Here is a 22,463-nt window from a genome sequence, read left to right on the forward strand (position 1 = left end):
CTTGAACTATATTGGGTGAGTCATTATTTGGTTTCGTGCACAGTTTTGGGGAAGAGATTTTGCTGCTTGTCTGATCTGCCACCAGACTCCAGGAAGAGCAGTATGGATTAGAAAACCAAGTTAGTTGCTCTTTATTAAAAAAAAAAAAAAAAAAGAAGAAAAAGCAAGAAAGAAGAAAAAAAAGGCTAAGATCATTAAGCAGTTCAGTAAAACAACCTTAATTTTTCTAAGAATTTAGCTGAGCCCAGCCAGCTCATTTCAGATGTATATTCTGGACTCTTTGGTGGTTCTTCCCAACCTGGTATTTCTGATTCCCTGTCTGCCCCTCCTTTCCCTCCCACATGCTTGACCTCCAACAGCATTCCTTTGCTTGTCTTAAGACCTTACATGTCGTTTCACTCTCCCTCTCCCCCCAAGAATGTGATCCTGGCCTGAGCTCTCTAAATGTGTGTAGCAAGGATAAAACTCCTTGCCTCGCTTGGCTGCCCCCTTGTTTGGAAACTCACCCTAAACATTTCCACATGGTTTGCACTCTTTTTGCACAGCTAAAATTTTTCAGGGTTTTCTTTGCCTTTAAACATTTTCTTCTTTAAAAAAACCCTCCAGCGTCTTCTACCTTGGGCTGCTGGCACTGACCTCGCCTTGTTACTGTTCGCATTTCTTTTGTACCTTTTTGCAGCTGAAATCTCTATGGGCTTTTAAATCTGTCAGCAGCCGCTACCAGGCTCAGTGTGCAATTTAGCTCACTGTTTTCACAAGTTTCCCAGCCCTGAATGCTTTCCAAGTGAGCCATTGTTGGGCTGAGTTAAAGAGGTATTGTCTCTGCCTGGGCTAGGTTAGTGTGGGTGCCAGAATCTGCATGTGCAGCGTTCTTAGCTCTGCAATGTCATCTTGATATTGGACCCCTGGACACTTTCTTCTCCAAACACTTTTGAATATATAGGAAAAAGAAAACTCTGCCAAAATTGATTCATTGAAACATTATTGGAAGCTTGTTTTTATATGGCTGAAACTGTCATCTAGACATTTTTGTTTATCCCTGCTCATGCAGGCTGCTTGCTGTGAAGACCATTCTTATTTGTTTAATACCCATTAGCACCTGAAACTGGCAGCTGTGATTGGAGTCCTGTTCTGGTCAGTGCTGAATAAACACAGAACAAGTAGCAGTCTCTGCTTTGGTTATTTTAAAGACACATTGTATAGGAAGACAGTCTATTGTTATCCACTTTTTACAGAAGAGAAAATGAAGCTGGGAAATTTGGTGGTGTATCCAGAGGGAGCTTGTGACAGTTGAGTGTCAGTTTCAGATTACAGAATTATCCTTCATTTTACAAATGGAAGGTTGGCTAGTCTCAAAAAAGGTGTGTTCCACTGACCTCACTTTTCTTAATAGAGACTGAATTTGCTGGTCTGATCAACCTGATATGATGCTGTGTGGAGATAACATCCTTTATGTCTGAAATGCTGGTTTTCTTTTGCTGGGGACTGTGTGGTTCAGAGGACAAACATCTGGACAAGCATTTCAAACTGTAGGTTGCTGATGACATTACTGCCACTAGACAACTGTCTGATGACCTTTGTTTAAAGATATGGTGATTTCACTGTTCTCCCTCTATGGAAGACCAAGCTGGTACTGCAGGCCAGGAAGAAGGTGTGTTGAATTTTTAGCCTTTCTGTAAAGAGTCGTAAGGAGTGTCTGTATCACATAAGCCAGTGCTTTGATTTTTTTACTTCATGCAGTTCATGTGATCTTTTCCATCCTTGAATAATTATTAGTAATGAAAGTTTGACAAGAGAGTTGTTCAGGCTGCTTCTCTTCACAGGTTCTGCTCTGACAGAGAGAACTCACAATAGCAGGGTAAAAATTATGAAGCCAATAATCTTTGGAGTCTTTGGAAGCCAATAAGTCCTCTGCCTTTTGATTGAAGGCTAGTCAACATACCCCATCCAGATTTCTCTCAAGTTATTAGAAGTTACCAATGCAGCTATTGACTTTTTTTTTTTTCTGTTTTTCACAATCTTTAGGATGAATTGGATCTCACAGACAAGAACAGAGAGGCTATGTTTGCACTCCCTCCAGAGAAGAAATGGCAAATTTACTGCAGCAAAAAGAAGGTATTACTGTTGTCCTGATTGAAGTAGCTCACCAATAAATTCTATGTGCATGTATAATCACTGATATACATCTAGATATGAACTACATGTTCACTCAAGAACATGATTAAGTGATGTAAGGATTTTTATCAGCATTAATATGGCACAACTTTCTTATAAGTAGTGTATGCTTGTGTGATTTCTGAAGAGAATGTTAACAAGTTAAAAACATACGTTGTCCCGTTTTTAATCTTTTACATGTTTTTTTTTTCTTTGAGCTGGAAGAAAAGCTAACATGGAAATGTTTTAAGGAATTTTTAAAAACTTTTGTAGGTTGCTTAGAATAGAATATATATTACTGAAATCCTTCAGAATGTCTTCAAACATCTGTAAAATACATAATAATAGTGATGTCTTAAAACTTGGTAGTTCAAGGTCTTCCAGAGCTTGTAAGAAATGTTGTGGTATTGTGCTAGAAAGTGAAGAAGACCTGCTCCTATCAATTCCTATGTAATGCTTCTCCATTCAAAGTATTCAAATTTCTGACTAACTGGTGAGATGGGCAGTAAATCAGAGGCTGATATATCACACTGAGTATTTTGTCACTGGCAGAATGATAGCCAAGTGAACTGACAAGTTGTATCATTGCTGTGAAACTTGTAAAAGAGGAATTCCTGCAGGAGTGGTGTGGTGGAAAAGTTTCGCTGCTCTAGGAGAGAAACAGACAGTCAGAAATGAAGATAGTCCCAACGGCATTTATTCATTAATAATAAATGTTAGGGGGGAAAGGTGTGGTGAATTTGTTGGTTAGTTTTATTTCCCAAATGTGCAAGTCATACTATGAGATGCATAACAGTCTTTATATGTGAATCTGCATAACAGAACGGAAGAGGAGGTTTAAATTTCAGTACTGAAGATGACAGACTGAAACCCTGATCGTGGTCCTCCTGAGTTTGTGTTTGATGCCTTTCTTTCTTTGGGGGGGTGGGGAAAATTGGCTTTCTTACCATGTAATTAAAGAAAACAGTCAAACCAATCAGATCGGTGCTTTACATATGTGTTGCTTTTGGTTGAAATGCATCACACAGGGAAGTTGCTAGCAACAAATCGGTTACAGTGCCTCGGAGCTAGCAATAATTCAGGAAGTGCCTAAGAGCAGTCTAGGCTCGCTTGTCTTTGGGGGGCTCTCCATTCTTATTCCGACTGGTACACAGAACTTGAAAGTGGAGGGAAGGTGCAGGCTCCTGTGATTAGTATCTGCTTTACATTTTTGCTGGCCAGCTCAGCTGGCTTTTTCATCTCTGGTGGGAGAGGATCTATTTGTAGCCGTCTTAGAGAACCACACATTCCACCTCCCAGACCAGTCAGCCTTGGCAGGAAGATTCAGGCTTTAATGTATTTAATATGTTGGTTGGATTCACTATGTTACACTTTTTTTTTTTTTTTTTTTTTCTTTTTTTAATCAGTGGATTTGATATAATAATCTTGAAGACCTTCAGAGTTAAAGAATCTGCGTACTGGAAAATCTTTATAATGCATTTATAGTGCAACCTCAGTTAGCTGAACTCCAGCTATCCAAAATGATGTGCTAACTGGAACAGGATACTGTTGCCAGATGTCTATTCATTACGTTGTAGATACTTTCAATTACTTGAAACCTTAACTGCCCAATGTTATTCATTGTTTCCCTCACGCAGGCAGCAAGATGATAGGTGATGACATCTCTCTCTCTCTCTAGCCTACTATCTAATCCACCTATCATCATTTTACAGTGACAGAGAAGCTTGTTGCAGGCTTCCCTTTACAGGAAAGCTGTCTTTCCCCTGAAGAATTTGTAATCTAGTTTTAGCCACAAAGGGCCCACTTCCTCACTCGGCGGAATGCTGTCAGCCATCCAGGACGGGCCCTCAGAGAGCTCTGTCTTGCTGATGTTGGGTTCTCTGAGTTTCCTGGGAAGCGAGGGCTCTATGCTCTGTAATGTGGCAAGTGAACACACTATGAACTAGAAGGTCCAAAAGTGCAGGTTGAGGCAACTGTTCACAATCATTAATCTCAGATGCCTTTTCTAATCTAAAAGTAACAGAAGGTCAGAGCTTCCCGTTTTGCTTCAAAGGTGGCAAGATTAGTAGACTGTGTTAAGAAAACAAATGTCACTTGTAGAAATGAAGGTGTTGTAGGCACAATGTCCATTTATCTTGGCAGTTAGACTTTGGATATAAACTTCTATGGTACTTGTTCACAGTGTGGTAGCAGAAAGTCACTATTGGATCATAAAACTCATTCCACCTGTTTCTGACACCAAGTCTGTCTGAAGAAGTGGAGGAAGACATATATGTCTTGTGCATTTAAAGTTATATTCCAGGGGCACAGCTTGCCAATCAACATTCCACGGTGCTCAAAGGATATTCAGTTCTGGATTGAAATGTCATGATTTTGGGTGATATCTACAGAGGAGTGTTCACACTGTATTATACAGCTATGCATGCTTTGGTCACTTTTGGCCATTCCAGGTTCATATCTGAAACCATTAGTACTAAAACCGAAGCACCAATTGTTTCTTCTAGAGGAGTTGCTTCAGCTATCAGAGTTAATGAATGCTTCACTCTCATTTGTGGAGTAGCTATTTGCAAGGAATAAAGGCTGCTCTGCTGGAAAATATTGATGTGTTCTCAGTCTCAGCTGCCCTCTACCTTGCCATTAATAATTACAGAGTGGCCAGTGAGAGATTCAGTTGTCTTAATTTGCATCAGAAGTATCATTAATCAGTAACTACTGATGGCACCCTGACCCTCTAGCCAAAACATCCGTACTACATGTTTTAGATAGCCTCTTTCTCTGTAGTATGAACTTCCCCTGATACCATATTGAGTTATAAGTAAAGCCATATGTAGACAGAATGCAAATGATGATATCCTCACCCAGCTCAGGTACTTTATTATGGTTTTTATTTAGGATAATTTTTCAAGTCTCACCATCAGATAAAATTTAGATTTACATAAAACATATAATTAACTTCTGTAATTCCTTCCTGTAAGATTATCTCTACTTTTCCTACTAGTTATATGGTTTGCAAGAATTAGATCAAGCACTAGACCTCGCTTTCAGATGTATTTATTTGTAAATTTCTGTTATCAAGGTTTAAAAAACTGCTGTTATTCAGTGCTCTTTTACCAGGAGCTGGTACTAAAGTACATATTCTCATTAAATACCAATCAATTAATGATACGGAAATAAAAAGTTGTCAGCTTAATTATTTCACCCGTAAATGAGCTCATATTTGGATCTCAAAAAGGGTAGAAAATGCAGGTATTGCACTGCTTTGGCACACGTTGCTTTGGATGCAATCTGTTTCTCAGAATAAAGCCTCATTGTATGGGCAATATCTTATTGCCTTCTGTACAATTCTGCAAGCTCTTAGACTTTTTACTATGAAATGGAAAGCGAGTCAAGTTGTTTTCTTTTTATGGCCTTTCCTGCCTCCAGAGACTAATTTGTAAAGCTTCAGTTGAGCAGATTTTAGTAGGAAGCACACGCATTTTGCAGAGTTAAACAAGTTATGTTTTGGTTGTTTTCTTGGTGGTTTGTTTTTGTTATGTGGGGTTTGGAGCTTTTTTTTTTTTTTTTTTTTTTTTTTTTACTTCTGTGTTTCTTTGAGGGAAAACTTGGTAGTAAATCTCTTCCCAGAGTGGACAGCTGTATCATACAGCTTCTCCCAAACAAACAAACCAAACCATCAAAAATCTCAATCCTAATAACTATGTTATTCTTCTGATCTTGGTTGTATCCTAGAATAGCTGCTTTGAGTTGATTGTGCTTTCCCTACTCGAGTGAGATTGTTCAAACTCAAATAGTGAAACATTAATCAGCACACTCCAACTTTCTGGAAAGAGGCATTTATGACATCTGAAAAAAGAGTACATGCTTATAATCCTTAAATTGATTATACTGTTTCTGTCATGGGAAACAGATCTAGAGAAAGGCTTCTCCACAATAGCAAAATGGGCTTTAAAAATTCTGAGGAAAATTTATCTGAATTATACATTGTAACAGCCAATATGCAGAAAAGAGGATTTCCTTATGATTCCATCCCCTGATTTTTATTTTTTTTTTATGTCAATTGTATTTTTCATCTACCTGATGAACAAAAATCTAGTAAACTGATATGAGAATAGGAGTTGGGAAATGCTTTGGTTCTAGAAGTCTTTGATCTAAATTGTTGTTATAATTTCAAATAACTTGTCATTATTATGTTTATATATGAATACATTTCTCACTTCCTGAAAGAAAGAGTAGCAAAGTTAGGAAACTCTCTGGCAATGTTCTGGCCATGCATCCTCTCACACCTTTTCCCTGCACTATATACGTATGCCTTGGCTGCATGCAATATACTTTTTTCCTTCCTCCTTCCTCTCTCTGTCTTTCCTCCTCCAAGGTACAGTCTTAAAAATCTGAATGTATTTTCAGTTTAAGCACCGTTTGTTCTTTTCCTTGCTGCACCGATCTGTTTTCTAAGGTATTGCTGTAGGAATGAATTTTGTGGTGAAGTCTCCAGACTTGGGATTGTTCATTACAAGGAGCAGGAAGGATGGAGTGGAAGGCACTTTTCTGCATTACACAGTCGCTTAGGTGTTTGAATCCTTTGGACTGAGGTCACAGGTCAATGCTGAAACCAGTGAAGCTGCAGTTCAGGTGCATCACCTTGTGTTCGGTTCACTTTTCCTAATGGGAGGGTTGCATCCAGCCCCACATTAGGCTTTAGAATGCCCTGGGGAATCCTAGCCTTAGTCAGACTTTTAACTTTTAGTAGTTTTACTGCAGTCTTTTTATACCATTTGCAGCTCAATTTAACAGACTCCCACTTTGGTTCCATGCTGGCTGTCTAACATAATGAAGATAATGCTTACATGTCAGGCTTTGGGGTTTTTTTCTTTCTTTGAGAGATTCTGTTTGAGCTTTTGCCCTTGAGGTTTGCATTGTCAGCAAAATGTCACCATAAAAAGCATAGCTTGATATTGTGCAGCTGGATATAGAGTAAGATACTTCTGTCCTCCACATCCATGCCCATGCCTACCTTCAGAGTCTTGCAGAGCTCTAAGCAAAATTTCCAATCCAAACCCAGGCTGTATTACTGCTATAAACCCTGCTTGAAACCCAGCTAAAGTTCCACCTTTCAGAGAGTGCAGTTCACCTTATACCTTGGATTCATCCTCCTGTTAAAACTATAAATATAAAAGTTAATTCATATGTATAATATAAAATCATATATGTATGTGTGTATATTTAAAAAAAATAAAATATCTGCTGGCAGAACCTAAGCTGCTTTTGTAGCTTTTGATATAATGACTTTAGTCTACTAGGTATGAAGCAGAAGATGGTTGCAAATAAAAAATCTGGAGTCCTCCTTGCCTTTGGGGAAAACTTTCTGAAGAGTGAAAGTTCCTGAACCTACTGTTTGTTCTTGGCTTGCTCTGTTCTGTGTTTTTGCACTGTGAAGTGTAGTTTCGGCTTGGTTAAGATGGAAAGGCAGTTATTTCTTAGCTAAATTGAACTGGCACGGCTTTTCTTCCAAAACCCTGAGGTCTTTGCATTTAAGGCTTTATATGGAAGCTCTAAGAGCAGGAGGCTGCATTACATCTGTTGTATTTAAACAGGAGTTCTGCAATTCTTGCTGTAGGAAAGTGTTCGTTTCTTTGGGTACCTACTTTAAAGTAGGAGATATACATGGAGATATTCAGAGGAAGATAGATATTCCCTAAAGAAGAGAGAAAATGGATCTTCATCTGGTCTCATTTAGTGATACAATATACCAGATGAAGATCACACCATTGTGTTGTCTGAGTGTGGGTTTTTGGTTTTGTATTGTCTGATCCGAGCTCTGAAAGCCCTTTGGGGCTCATCCTTTCTGAAGAGTGCCAAGCACATGGTTGTCTCATAATAAATGAAGTGGGTGGTTTGAAGTTGTATTGTTTTCAATTCTATCTTCTTGCAGTATTTTTTCCTCTTTGAAATACTCTTAGAGTCTGTTATTGATTTGAAATATTAAACTGTTTTGGGTTTGGATTTATAGCTATAAGGAGCATTTAATGTGTCCCTTATAAGTTCCCTTCTTTAGAGTTGTTATTCCACCCACTGTATCTGGGAGCAGCAGACATGAACACACAAGACGATGTGCTGCACTATTTGAGAAGCCGTTTGTAAGGCGTCCCAGTTTAATGAGGCTTGGATGTGACTTTCTGCATGAAGTGTTTAGAGGGAGTACAGGTGGGTGTGTGCGTGGGTGCTTCTATCCTCTCTTCCCTGGTAATTCTGAAAAATGCACAGTAATCCTCACAACAGATGTGATAGTCTAAAAGCAAAAGCATTTGCTAGACAGCAGGAGGCTGAAGAAGCTGTGTGGGACTTGAAGTGACTAGTGCAAGTGTCTTGCTGGCTAAAGGATGAGGATATCTGATGGCACAGGGAAGAGTCCACCCACAGCCACACTGGAGCTGGAGAATTAGACTTTTTCTGAAGTCTTTGGTGCATCAGAAAAGCGTTTCTCTTACTACCAGTGCTTTAGAAGTTTGTGGCAGGAGTTCAACTCTTCAGACAACATTTTAATTTAGCTCAATATTCAAACCTTTACAACGACCTGAAGAACCTGATCTAACTTTGAAATTAGCTCTGCTTTGAGCAGGTCCCTTCTGCCCTAGGCCTGCTCCATCCTAAATTGTTTTGTGATTCTCTGAGCTGACCATGAAGCAAACTAGGAAAGCAGCTGTATGGCCCTGTAAAGAAAGGGGGCAACAAAGTAAGCTCTGTGCAACCTACTATCTCTTGTGTTATTGCTATGAGACCAACTCCTTGAAATAGGCCGTAGCAGAAAATATTATTTGGTTCCCTCCCAGTGCCTGGGATCCATGGTTGCTTTTGGTCTGAGTGACCGCATGACTTCCTTAGCTCAGGAGACTGCTGGTGAAACAGTCTGAAATGTGGAATTTCTCAAATGAATTCTCTGAAAATACACTTGCTTGCAGTTAGCCTATGGCTCAGTGGAAATCTCATAACACTGGTAAGTCACAGTGGGAGGATGTTGCCCTTTGCAAACCGCGACATTCCTTCAGCTGGATGTTTGGAAAATGCCAGCAATTGTGGAGTTAACTTGCTCTTTTCCCACCAGCATCTGTTCCTTTTTCTGTTAACAGAATGACTTCATGCTCAGATGTTTGGTATGATTTGTTAGCTTGATGCTGACATTGGGTCATTCCAGTATCTTTAGGTATAGAAGACAGGCACATGGCTTCAAAAATTACTGTTATAAATGCAAGTAGGATTTAGAGCAGTAAATTCAGAAACACTGGCCTATGACAAGGACAGGACATACTGGGAAACCACAAAATGCAGCAAGAGTGTCACTAATAATGTACACATTTCCTGATTAGTGGTGCGCTTAGGTCTTTTCAGTGTGAAAGAGCTCTTTCATTAATGGCACCTGTTAATGTGTGTTGAAGGCTGAAGCAGTAGCTCCCAAATTTGGGGAAGATAGTGAATACAGTGTAAAATAAAACCTAAAATGATATGCATTTCCTTCTACATCATTTAATGTAGAGAATGTGTTCTCACTGGAAGAATAAAACTTGACATTCATATAAGACAACGTCTCATACTTTCATGGTTCTGTACAGTGAACTTTTTTCTCATCTCACATAAGTATACATTTGTTGATGTTGACCCTATTATTCCCTGTGTAGGTCAGCATACCTGAGAAGAAATATTGGACATTTTCCTTTCCTTATTTTTCCTTTCTATAGCAAGTACCCGAACAATATAGTAGGTTTAATGATGTGAGACTACTCTTAATTTATTTTTTTTCCCCCCCTGGAGTCACTCTTATAGTAGATTAAAGGATGAATTTGGTTTCAAGGAGGCAAAAATGCTTGCACAATTCAGCTGATACACCATTATTACATATTCGTGATACCTAAAAGACCACATTGTAGCAGAAATAAGAGGAGATAAGGAGTTTTTTCAAATTGTTCATTTTACCTTGATTTGTGTTTTCCATGCTGCAATGCTAACAGTCACATTTATTTATCTTGGTATAAGAGGTTATTTTGAGTCAAGGCCTTGGAATTATATATTTATTTATGTGTAATCAGAAAGTCTTCTCTTCCCCGCCCCGCCATGGGAACAACATGGAATATTTTTAGTTTCTTCCTCCTGCTCCCTCTCTTTCTCTTCGACAGGAAAGGTTAGCTGTTGCTTAGAAAATGCCTTCCCAGCTCTTTTGTTCAGACTGCTAAAGAAATAAATGCCATAAACTTGCTATGGTATTTGCTATAGCTATTCTGACTATGTAGAATTTTGGTGTCCATCTTGCAGCTCTGCATTTTTCAGGTGTGCTACTAGTGCTTCAGTTGAAGCGAGCACTCAACACTTCTCAAAAATCAGGCCCAAAATAGTCCTGAGTTTATACAGTGATAGTTGGAAAATTGTCATCATCGTGTCTAATGCTGTGTTTCACATTTGGCTTGCATTCTGTGGGAGTTTGGGAGAGTTCAGTGGGAGCAGATTTGACCCTAGCATGGGAAAAAAAAAAAAAAAGATAAAATAATAAGAGGAAAAAAAACCCCACCAAACATTTATCCAGCTGTCATCCTACTAAAATGGTGTAATTTACTGTACTTAAGAACAAAAATAATGGTGAGTAATCCAGTTCTGCTGTATGGGAGGTACATGTAAATGTTGATTGTGTGATTTAGTTGCTGCCACTGGATTATGTTCTGTCCTTGTCTGTCCTCTTGCAAAAGTTCTGGGTCTCCACAATCCAAGTATGAGTCAGTCCTGCTGATGGTATGCGATAATAATAATATATACTATGTACAGTGCAGTTCTCGCCATTCAGATTAGTCTTAGGTGTGGATAAGCAAGAGCAAAGAATATGTAAATAGATAGCATATTTCTCTGGTACACAAGAAGCGGATTTGGCACGGACCAGGGCTCACTCTTCTCTGTATTCTGAATTTCACTGAATGCTCACTAGGCTTTCAAAAGCCAGTGAATACTGAGCAGGAAGAGTTGCTGAATTCACTATATTTTCAGTGAAATGTATAGAAACAGGCACAGTAAAAATTGTTGCCCGGATCTAGGGACAACCATGAAGAGAAAGTAAGTTCCTTCTATTGTTCTGGAGAATTGTTGAGTTTTCATTACAGTCAGATGTGACAGTTTCAGCCACACACCTGAATTGAGGTAAAAATCATATTGTCTTCCATGATATTCAGTCATCTGTTGAAAGGCACCTGGCATCTCAAACACTTTGCAGATGTAATTGGCAAGAGAAATGAAAGCTGGAAGAAATGAAAGTGTTTTACCTAAATTTATGGAAAGAAGAGAGACAAAGCAACTGAATGATACACTCAAATATTGGGTTAGCAACTTAAAAGCCATGGCCCTCTCAGTCTGTATTTATTCCCTTTCTTCACCTATCCAACAGCTCCTAACTTTACTGTTGCTTCAATAGTGGCTGGGGTTAAACTAGGGAGAGAAATAGGAAATATGTGGCTGCTCTGACTGTCCAACTGTCATCACCCTTAGTAAAAGGGCCCAGAGCAGAATTGAACTGGAGCAAGTAGCAGTGTCACTGGAAAAACAGACAGGGGACGTGCTGTGGACAGTGAAGAGAAACCTTTTAGAGTTTGACATTAACAAATTCTGTGTGTGTTCCCGGAAGCACTTGTCCTAGGTAGTTGTTCTGGCTCTAGGTAGGTGTGTCCTAGGTAGTTCTGTGTGCCTTTGAGCATGGCTAGTGACATTTCATTCCCATCATCAAATAATATGCAGGGTGATTGCCATGAATGGTAGGTAACAATTTTATTTTGTAAAGATTGTAAGTGGTTGCTTGCTGGAGATAAGCAGAGTAGGACAAAAAGATAAACTTGCAGTGCAGGCATGTGGCAAACAGGAGGCTCAGGTACCCAGGCTGTGGCTTTTCACACTGCCTAAAGCATGCTGGGAGGAGAAGGAGGAAAGGAAGTGAGTAAAGAGATGGTCCAAAGGGCATAAATACTGGTAGAGTAGGGGTACAGTTGAAAACAGTGATGTTGGAAAGGGAACAAGGTAAGCTGAATGGGTGAGGAGAAAGCCCCTTCCTGTAGCCACAGCATGTTGACTATGAGCTGAACAGGATTAATGCTAGAATGAAAATGTATACACAATACTTTAACATGAAGTAAAATGTAGTAGGGACAGTGCAGATCTTGAATGTGAAGGAAACAATAGAGTAGGTCCCACTGCTACTGCTTAGGATTTGTTGGGATAGTGACAGATTGTTGGCTTCACCTGCAACAGCAATTACTGCAGAACCTCAACCCTGACCTCAAACTTGCCACAGGTTTGTGGGGGCAGAGCTGTGGTTCAGGAGAACAGTCTAAGTCCACAGCCATGCAACTGGAGAGCAGGCTGTGTCCATGAGAAACGTTTTGTCTTCTTCTGAAGAACCCCTGTGTAGAATGATCATGAACTGACCTCCTGGCTTGTAGGATCCTCCATAGTGGATATTTCCCTTCACCTCCAAAAGAAGTATACAGAGTGGGCTGAAGGAAGGTAAGCTCCTGAGTACTTCTTCATGGGAAGTGCAGGAAATAAATTAATTGCCTTATTTGGCAATTATTTAGATTATACACTTATCAGCTGCAAAATGTCAGTTGATTGTTTGGGGTCTTGTGAAAAGTAGAGCATATAAGAGGTTTTAAACATGAGTATGGATTTCAGCTAATAGGACAAAATGATCTTTAGGCAGCAACAGATTTAGGAGAACATATTCAACAAGAGACCAACTTCTTTGACAAAGGTAAAACATTCAGTGGAGGACCAATGCATAATACTGGTAGAGTTCAATTTGGCAAGTAAGCTTTGTCCTGAGGGCTGAAGGTACTGGATAATTCAGTGTGGCCTCAGCTGTACAAGAGGACAAGTTGTACTCTTGGTCACTGCCCTATACCCATAAGTTAATGCCTGGTGATGGTGGACTCCCCATCCTACAGCAGGGCTAAATGTTTAAAGAGGGACAAGCACAGTTGCGCAATCTGTAAATGATGAGGAGGCTGATGCAGTTAATGCTGACAGCAAATTCACATCTGTCTGTATTGAGGAGAATGATAAAAAGCCAACAGAAGAGAAAAAAGAGAAGGAAGGTTCTTAAAACTAAGTGTACTATGCAACCCTGCTATAATTTAAAGTTCCTTAAAAAGGGATTCTCTCCATCAGTAATTTATAATAAGTCTTGTGACAGACTTATTCTTCATTTAAATATTATTTATACAGTTCATTAAATCAGTGTTAGAGAATTCTGAGGTTTCAGAAAAAAAATAATTCTTATCTTCAGTTTATAACACTGCACCGACAACCTTTCCACCTGCCAGGTATGGCACTCCAGTCCATTTTCAGTGAGAAACTATGTATCTGTGTGTGTGTGTGTGTGTGCGTGCGATGATCTGACATGTTTTCTGGAAGATAAGAAATAAATGCATGGCCTTCATCTCCACTGATACCAATTAAAGTAATTAATTTAAAGTGGGTTTGAGTGTTAGAAAAAGGTTGGAAATGACACACTGGGTATATACAACGTACAACTTCTAGAGCTGCTATATCAGTGGGTGCTTGGGAAGCAAAAAAAAAGTGATGGATGGAATAAGCAGTTCAAAACAAAGCATATATTTAACTTTATTGGAAAGTTTTTCAGCCTGTGGTAGGGCAAATTGTCTTTCAGAAATGACTGATAATCATTAGTCATTTTAATTTCTAAAGGTTGATGAAGTTCAGCAGCATTGAAGCTTCTCTTATGATAATGAAAAGATTTCAAAGACAGAATCTTTGTCCTTCATAAATTTATCCTTCTTTCACTTTTACACTTTTAGACTTGATTATGTTTTGTGGCAGTGAGTTCTGCAGTTTGGCAGTATAAGGCATTTTGTGATGTAACCGATAATATCAAGACCGATAATATCAAGACCTTGGTTAGTAACCAGCATCAGAGGTCATTATTAGGTCTGTCAAGTTACTGGCAGCAGGGCAGAGATCAGACTAAATGAAGCAAAAAAAAAAAAACAACAAAAAACTTCCTGTGGTCTGTTAGGTCAAATATTCCTGTGTCACGATCCAGTGAACTGGAAGCATGTCTGGCTGTACCTGACCTTTATGAGAGACAGTTAGGACTCCTCAGTTGCATGCTCCAGCTGATAATTAATGAATATTCCCTTTTAATAAGTTATACAGTAGACTGCTTCTGTGGCAGAAGGATTATTATCTGCACATCAGTAGCTTAATTCCAGGGAGAGAAGTAATGTTTCTTTTTCTCACTTTGGATAAATTGTGCTTAAAAGGCTTGGATTTAGCACCCTCCCGAAAACCCAGAGGATATTTGTGGAAATGCTACTCACGGAGTCTAGAAACGGAGCACTGACCACATCTGTCTAGTGAATGGCTCAGTCCTATGGTCTGTCCTCTTTCAAAGTTAGCATCGCTTGGGACACGGTTAGCTTTTTGGGGGTGTAAATGTCTGAAAAGCTCAGATGTATTTTAGTTGCACTTCTGAATTAGTATTTCATCCCACAGCAGATTAAGCACATTTTGTGTCTTTTAATGAAAGTACTTTTTATTTATGCGACTTCGGCTACTCTGAACTGAGAAATAGCCAATAGGATGGAGAGTGTGTTAATAAACAGGTAAATGTTTCTTTGAAAGCTGAACTTCTCTGTAAAGTGACGAAAATTCAGTAAGTCAGTCACAGAAAAAAGGGAGAACAGTGATTTGGATGAAAGTGCAGTACAACTTCAGTGTGGACTGATTCTTGGCTGTGCTACAGATTCCCTGTGTAAAAGGGAACTGTATAATTGTCTGCATCCCATTTTCCTTGTTTCTGCTGATCTCACTGAATGAGAGACTCAAAAACCTAATATGTGAATTTTTTTAAGGACCTTTGACAGTGTAGAATGCAAGGTGTTACAAGATTTTATTGTATTCAGCATTAATAGCAGATGTTGCAATAAATTGAGTCTTTTTTAAAAGTATCTGAAGGGAGAAGAGTAACCCTTGTGGAAAATGAAGCACAAGTGATAACCATCTTCCACTCTCCAAGCAAACAAAAACCCTAACTTCTTTATAGTGGCCACGATATTTATGTGGAGAGCAAGGGCCATGCACCTCACTTTGAAACTGAACATATACACAAGTCTGAATCCTGCACATCTCAGATGAACGTTTTACCAGCTAAGCTGATGTCCTGAAGAGTGTGGGAAGGCTTCATCCAAAAGCAGAGAATCTTTATCCAGCAAATCTTTAATCTCAGCTGGTGTAAGCCATGCTAAAAGTTAAAGCTTCAGTGAACTGGCATTAAAAAAAAAAAAAAAAAAAAAAAAAAAATTAATTCAGTGTCCCCAGTCCAATTCCCATTACCTTTTAATGGGAAATATGAAAAAATAGCTGCAGGGAACTTAGTATGAAAAAGTACATATTTCACTGTTTCTTAAAATGTATCAGTTTCTTGTAATGACTCGAACTCCATTATTTCTATTTTCTGAACTGTATGTGATGATGCTGACCCTTCACACCAGGTTAAATGACCAGTCTTTCAGCACTGTGAGGTACTAGAATCATGCATACAGGCTGTTGAGAGGAGGAACCACACTAACCTTAATGTGGCTTTTGCCAGAAAATGCAGTTCTTTGTGACCCAAGTAGAAACTTGAGCATGCATTGTCTGGACATGATACAGTGAACAAGCTGGAACAGGAATTTATATTACAGTAGCCTCATATTCTTCATCTGTGTTTGCATGCTGGTTTTATTGATATAGAGTGGAGCTCTATGAATGGTTCCTTGCCCAAGAAATATCTTTAAATTCACATTCTGCAGCATCAGGTATGTGGCTCTCATTCTGTTCTGAACAGTGCAAAGCAGTAAGGTTGGCTGCAGTTCTGAAGAGATGGGTTTGAGAAGGAAGTCATGCTGCCAATGAATAGGTATTATCCAACAGAACCCATACGTGTTGTATGACATTACATTACATATAGTGTATTTCTTGACGCATCTGTTCAAGGAGGAAGTGTTATTTTAGTTTTCATGTTAGAAGCCTTCATGAGTCATAAGCCCCGGCAATTTATCACAGGGGCGTATGTGTAGGAAGTGTCCACGTAATGGTTGGACACCCAGGGATGCCAAGCACCTGATGGGCCCAGGGAGTTGGGATTTTCTACACTGCATAAAAACGTGATATAAATGGTGGTGGAAATAAGAGAGCTCTGGGTTCAGTGTCAGATCCATGTCTGTTCCTAGCTCTGCCAGTGATTTCCTGGACTAGTTTTAATTGTCATATCACCGTATATGTCTCCCTGTTTCATCTGCAGGAAAGAAGCCTTGTAAAGTTACTAATTTTGTGGATGCATTTATTATTGCTCTGACATGCTCAGATTTTCAGGGCAAGATCTAGAGAACCTCTCAACATAGTTTGGTGTCCATTTGGTGCAGAGTAAAATACTGATGTGTCATCACTGTAAATTGAAACACAGTGCTCGCCACAAAAGAGCTTCAATAAAGGCAGTTACTGTTCAGGCTTTCCCTGTATTTTTTCTTTCAAGACTGAAATCATCTCGAAAGAAGCACCCACCATATAAACAGTTTCTTTCATTTTCATGATCCACTCAGCCATGAGTATCTGGAATTTCCACATGATTTCTGTAACACTAGTGTTTAGTACTTCTTTGTAAAAACTTTCACAACAGATGCAGTGGTCTTTAATTCTTGATTTTGTCTGTTATGGCAGTCTTTGTATTGCAAATGCTTGTACCACTGACGTGGAATCCACTACAGGTCTCTGCTCTCTAGAAAACAGCTTGCCCAATGGATCAGGTCTCCTAGGATTTGCAAAAAGTCTTGCAGGATCAGCTGAGCTGTGCACACAATACTTTGTTTTATTTTGTTTCATTTTGATTGGTTCAGATGGTCCAAATATTTGCAGAACTCCATTAAGTCCTATTTGGGATGAAGTCATAAGTTCCACTTTCCACCAAGGCATGGAGCGTGTCCAAATTAGTGTCAAAGCCTATATAATACCTTGGCTATATAGCAGGCTTGTACAGTATCAAGATCCTGTTTTCACAGCAGTTACATAGTTGTTACTCCAGTGAAGAATGATATGGCCCCTTATAAAGTCCACAAGCTGACGTCTGTTTTTTAATGTAATATTTACACTGTTCAAGGAGCTAAAAGAAGGCTTTACTTTAATAGATTCCTTCAGCTAATGTTTTCCCTTATACAGATGGGTTATTGTTTCCAGCTTTTGATACCTATGTGACTTTGTATATTAGGGCCTCATTTTTTGGTTTGGCTTTTTTTTTTTTTTTCTCCTTCTCTGTATCTTCTGGAGCAAGGCAATTGCCATTATCATCAAGTTGCCTTGCAGTTTTCTCTGAGGTTTTATTTGACGGTCAAAACCCTGAAGACATTAAAACCAAACCCAACCCCCAGCATCCTGATGTTACCCCTCTCCCCAAATTATTTTCTATTTTTGACTTATCTTCCTCTCTCTGGGTACATGCTACAACAATTTCTTGCCATGGCCAGAAACTCCCATAGTTTAGGCAATGAAATTATTTTTTCCAATGGCTCTGATGCTACCGGTGTGAACCTGTCTCTCTTTTGAAAATGTTGCCCAGGTGATTGCTATAAATAACACTGCGCCACTAAATAATTTCATGGCGCTGGATAAAAACCTATATGTGCATCTTGAGTATAGGTAGCTTTCTGGAGCTTCATAATGGAAATTAAGTACCAGGCTTTAAGTACATAATGACATTTACTCTATTGAAGTAAAACATACACTGACAGCCATAAAATTTTGGTATGAGTAGGGAGCGTGGAAGACCAGTGAAATTAGATGGATTTTTCTGCTTAATGTGCTTCTGGGTCTTCAGAACAACTTCAGAAAGTGGAGACTGCATAGTGGAGTATCTGCTAAAACTTTTTCAACCTCAGCAATGTATAGCTTCAGTCTGGGCTTTAGTTCAGGAAAAAAACTTACTATGTTCCACTGAAATAAATTTTCTCCCAATTCTAATTAGAAACAACATCAAAACATAAGACTTACAGACTCAGAGTTCAGACCAATTTGTAGTGAATGGAGGATGGTCAAAAGCAGGGTATGTCAAGGACCTTATGTCATTTTTCAGGCAATTCTCATATACAGATATACTTTAGGGATCAGAGTAAGAAATCTTCTTGGTTCTGGCTGTGAAATTTCTAACGGTTTAGGTTCAGGTAAGAAATTATTCAGAATTCAGACTTTTTTTTTTTAGTGTATCTATCCTGATGCACTTCAGCATGCATGTCTAAACTAAACATCTAGAAAGGTTATTTGCAGCATTCCACCATTTAGATTTTTATTTTTCCGCTAAAGAATTTTAAGGAAAAGTATTGAAGCTTTTGGGGATATAAAGGATGGATCCAGGCATTTCTTAATTGACATGTGTTTGTTTCTTTACTTGGAGTTCAGAGTGGAGGCAAGAGAATGCATATGTATTCCCTGTTCTGACAATGTCACCTGTACTCTGCAAACAATCATAGCTGTCACTTGGACTTCTGTATTTCTAGGCAAAGAAAAATTTCACAAGGGCATATGAGCATACCTTGCACTTCAGATTATTGGCTCAACCTGATTGCCTGCAGAATTACTTTACTTCACTACCTCTGGATATAGCTCCCCATCTCTATTGTTCTCTTTGGGGATGATAAGATTATCTTATAAAAATAATGCTTGTTGTATGTTTTAATTTATTTTTCCATCAGCAAGGTCACATATTGACTTTTTTATGGGAGGTTAAGGTCTACCAAGTTCTAACCATTGTCAGGGTTATGATTGTCACTAGATATTCTATACAGGAAAGGGGCAGCAAAAGGCAGTCTACTAATAACACGCGGTGTAGCAATTCTAACTGGCTATTGGTAGGGAGTTGCATATTTCTATAATGTGCCATTTGACGTGGATGTGGGTCTATCAAATTCCTGATGATTGTGGCCAGGTAAGGGAAGTAAGGAAAACCAGCAGAACTCACTTAACTTGAAAAAGATCACCTTTTCTTCATTGAACCATTTATTATCATGAGGTGGTGGGTGCAAAGCATCTGTGAATGTAATTGATATCTCTTGACACTTTGCCAACCTCTTGTACTTTTCATATAGTAGTAGTCTACTATATGATGCTTTGTTTAAAAATCTTCTGCTCTTCTTAATTGTTCAGTTGGATGCAAGGGCTGAATAAAGAGTTGTGATCTGTATCGGATGTGTCTGTACTGCAGTCCTAAGCTAGACAGGGACAAAGCTGTTTCGTTGGTACGGAGATACTACTCCTTGTCATGAATGGAGATATTCCTTTAGTTTACATGTTGAAAGACCAGTGGAACGAAGAGAGGGGAAGGAAAGATTCAAGTCTCAGTCATGATTTTGGTTTCAATTCTAAACGCGAAGATGGGTTTTTTTTTGTGCAGAGTTGTTGCCACCTGTTGGTATGTAGCCTGGCAGGAGCTTGTCAGGTAGCAAGGTGTTTTTTGAATGTGGTCCAGCAGGGAGCATGTATAGCTATTTCTCATCTCTAAACCAAACAGTTTTGGAATAGCTGAGGTACTCTGCTAGACCTACACATTTAATATTGTTCTGTATATCTTCCAGAGTAACTTTTCTAGTATGAGTAAGCATTTGTACACAGACAACATTGGTGGGATCCACACAGTCTTCATACATCTTTGGACATCCTTAGGATGAGTCACATGGTTCAATCTCTTATCATATGCTAGAAGTCTTAATATGAGTTATTTGTAGTTTATAATGGGAGATTAGGATCCTAGAAACCCATCCTCATTTTGACAGTGATATTATGCCTATCTAGAAATAGAGAATGAAATGTCATTTCCCCTGAACAGCAAAGGAACAAGAAAGAATTGGTTCCTGAGTAGGGCTGTGTCTTCTTTTAGGAGTTACTCTTGGTTGAGCATAGTCTAACGAAGGTGATTTCCAGTGGATTGTTTGGGAGATAGGGATAGAAAGATTAATACTGCTCCTACTGTATTTGAGGGGATGCTGTTCTGTTCCTTCAGGTGTTCTGAGGTTGTGCTTAACTTTTTAGAATACAATAGAATATTATATTTCAGTTGGAAGGGACCTACAATGATTGTTCCAACTGCCTGAGCACTTCAGGGCTGACTGAAAACTAAGGCAATATTTAAAGGCATCGACCATCTCTCTGGGAAGCCTGTTCCAGTGTTTTACCACCCTGTTGGTAAAGAAATGCTTCCTAATGTCCAGTTTAAACCTCTTCTTTTGCTTATCATGTCAAAATGAGGCAATCTTTTGACTTCTTTACAGGTTCCTTGATTTTTCTTTATTTATTTTTTTTCTCCATAGCAGATGTTAAACCCCTTTCCTGGTAAGTCCCACCATCAATCTAGCAGTAGAGAGGCAAAATAATTTATAATATCTGTCAATATAAAGCTACAAAATGTAAACCTGTAAATGAGCTATCCTTCTACTTGGAAATATAGTACGTTTAAGGGATTGAGGTTTGCTGCTTAGATGCCAAAGGTAACCGTGTCTCCATCAAACTTTATTTTCTGTTTTTAATAGCTGAAAGGGATTCTTTTTATCTGACACACCACGGTGACAGTGCTAACATTACAGTTTCAGAAATCTTTCTAATAAATGCTGCACATCTATGTGCATGAGACAAGGGGGGACATACCACAATAAAGAGCAGTGCAGTGAAGAATCCCAGATGGTTCTACAGTGGCATTTAATCTTGTAAAACCTCCTTGTGTAACCTTGTTTAACTTTCTGTTTCAGGAACAAGAAGATCCTAATAAGCTTGCTACCAGCTGGCCAGATTACTACATTGACCGCATCAATTCCATGGCAGCAGTAAGTTACCTCTCCTGCAAAGCAGGGAAGATATGCTATCATAGAGATGTGTTTCTTTAGGAAGAAGTCCCCAAAGGAGAAGAATGTTAGCACAAATGCAAGACTGATTTAAAATAAGACTTCTGAAAGAAGATGAGTATGTGTATTAAGAAAGAGCCTTGCTCTACCAGAAGAATAGATTAGAAAGCACCATAAGCATTTCCAGTTTTTATTTCTACAATACTGAGCACTGAAGGCAATCAGATTAGATTCTGGAATGAAAACTCAAGAGACTATTTGATGAATCAGAAAAGCAACTATTTGAAAACTAGGTAAAGTTTTGTTTTGTTGTGTGGTTTCAAATTGATTTCTAACTAATCTGCAAGATAACACTGGGTTTATTATTATAGTTTACTAGAAGAATTAAAGAACAGGTAGCTGTTTATGTCAAATAATATCCATTTATATAAGAACGGATAAATAGAGGAATATAAGGCCATAATACCTTAGACATCAGATACAAGCCGATGAGATATTTGAGGAAAAGTTTTTTAGTTGTCCTTGTTGAATAGCTGTATATGTCTCTTCCTCTGAAGCATCCAGTAGAGCTGGTCACCAGCAGAAGCAGCACACCTGCATATAGTGTCTACTGATCTCCTTTGATATGGTAGATCTTTTATCTTGAAATTTGATCCTTTTACTGATTTTTATAGTCAAATTTTGCCTCGCATTATTCATATGCAATGTCCACTCAGCTTTTTTGGCAGCTGTGAAGAAGTGATGATAGAATTCTGATCCCTGCACCTTAGGTAGCACACCTTGTTTGTTTACTTATGCTTTTATGTTTGATTTCTAAAGGCTTCTCTGCACATTTTTTATTGTGGTTATGAGCTATAAAGTAATTTCATAAAAATAATGCCTTAATGGATGCTAAATGTGTCAATACTGATCCATTTCTCATGGTGAAATACATCTGGGACATTACAAATGTATCAAGATTTACAGGGTATTATAACTTTAAGAGTATAAGAGAAAAACTGGTTTCTATTGTGAGTCATGAATAAACAAAATTATCACATTCCTTCATGCCAGGTTTTCTTGAGGCAGAGTAATAGAATAGAAAGAATATGGACTTGTTTTGAGAAATAGATTGAGCTTTTGTGACTGGCGTGGCACTGTGCTTTGATTTCCTGACTGAACAAATTTGCTCTAGAAGGGCTATTAAGGGGAAAAAAAAAAAAAAAAAAAGTATGAAACCTTGCAATGTCACTGAGCCAAATACTTCTGGTAGAATTTGATCCAAGGCCTCTTGAATCTACTGAAAGTTTTTCCATTGATTTCAGTGACTTTTGGATTAGTCTTTAAATGATCTTGATGTAAACCTGGAGTGAATACGTACGTACCACTATTGTAAATCTGGAGCAGTTCCATGGAATGAGACTATATTTT

General features: G+C 38.7%; 1 protein-coding gene across 4 annotated transcripts in view; it reads left to right on the top strand.

The window, feature by feature from the left end:
- The window catches only part of DAAM2 (dishevelled associated activator of morphogenesis 2), a 201,724-nt gene that overhangs the window by 104,839 nt on the left and 74,422 nt on the right, over positions 1 to 22,463 (top strand). For all 4 annotated transcript variants that reach the window (XM_074897033.1, XM_074897034.1, XM_074897032.1 and 1 more), the window contains 2 exons: positions 2,026 to 2,115; positions 20,961 to 21,035. In XM_074897033.1, coding sequence (XP_074753134.1) covers positions 2,026 to 2,115; positions 20,961 to 21,035 — 165 coding nt within the window. The remainder of the gene's footprint in view (positions 1 to 2,025; positions 2,116 to 20,960; positions 21,036 to 22,463) is intronic.

The sequence above is a fragment of the Athene noctua genome, chromosome 1, assembly GCF_965140245.1.
Source record: "Athene noctua chromosome 1, bAthNoc1.hap1.1, whole genome shotgun sequence".
NCBI classification, from domain to species: Eukaryota; Metazoa; Chordata; class Aves; order Strigiformes; family Strigidae; genus Athene; species Athene noctua.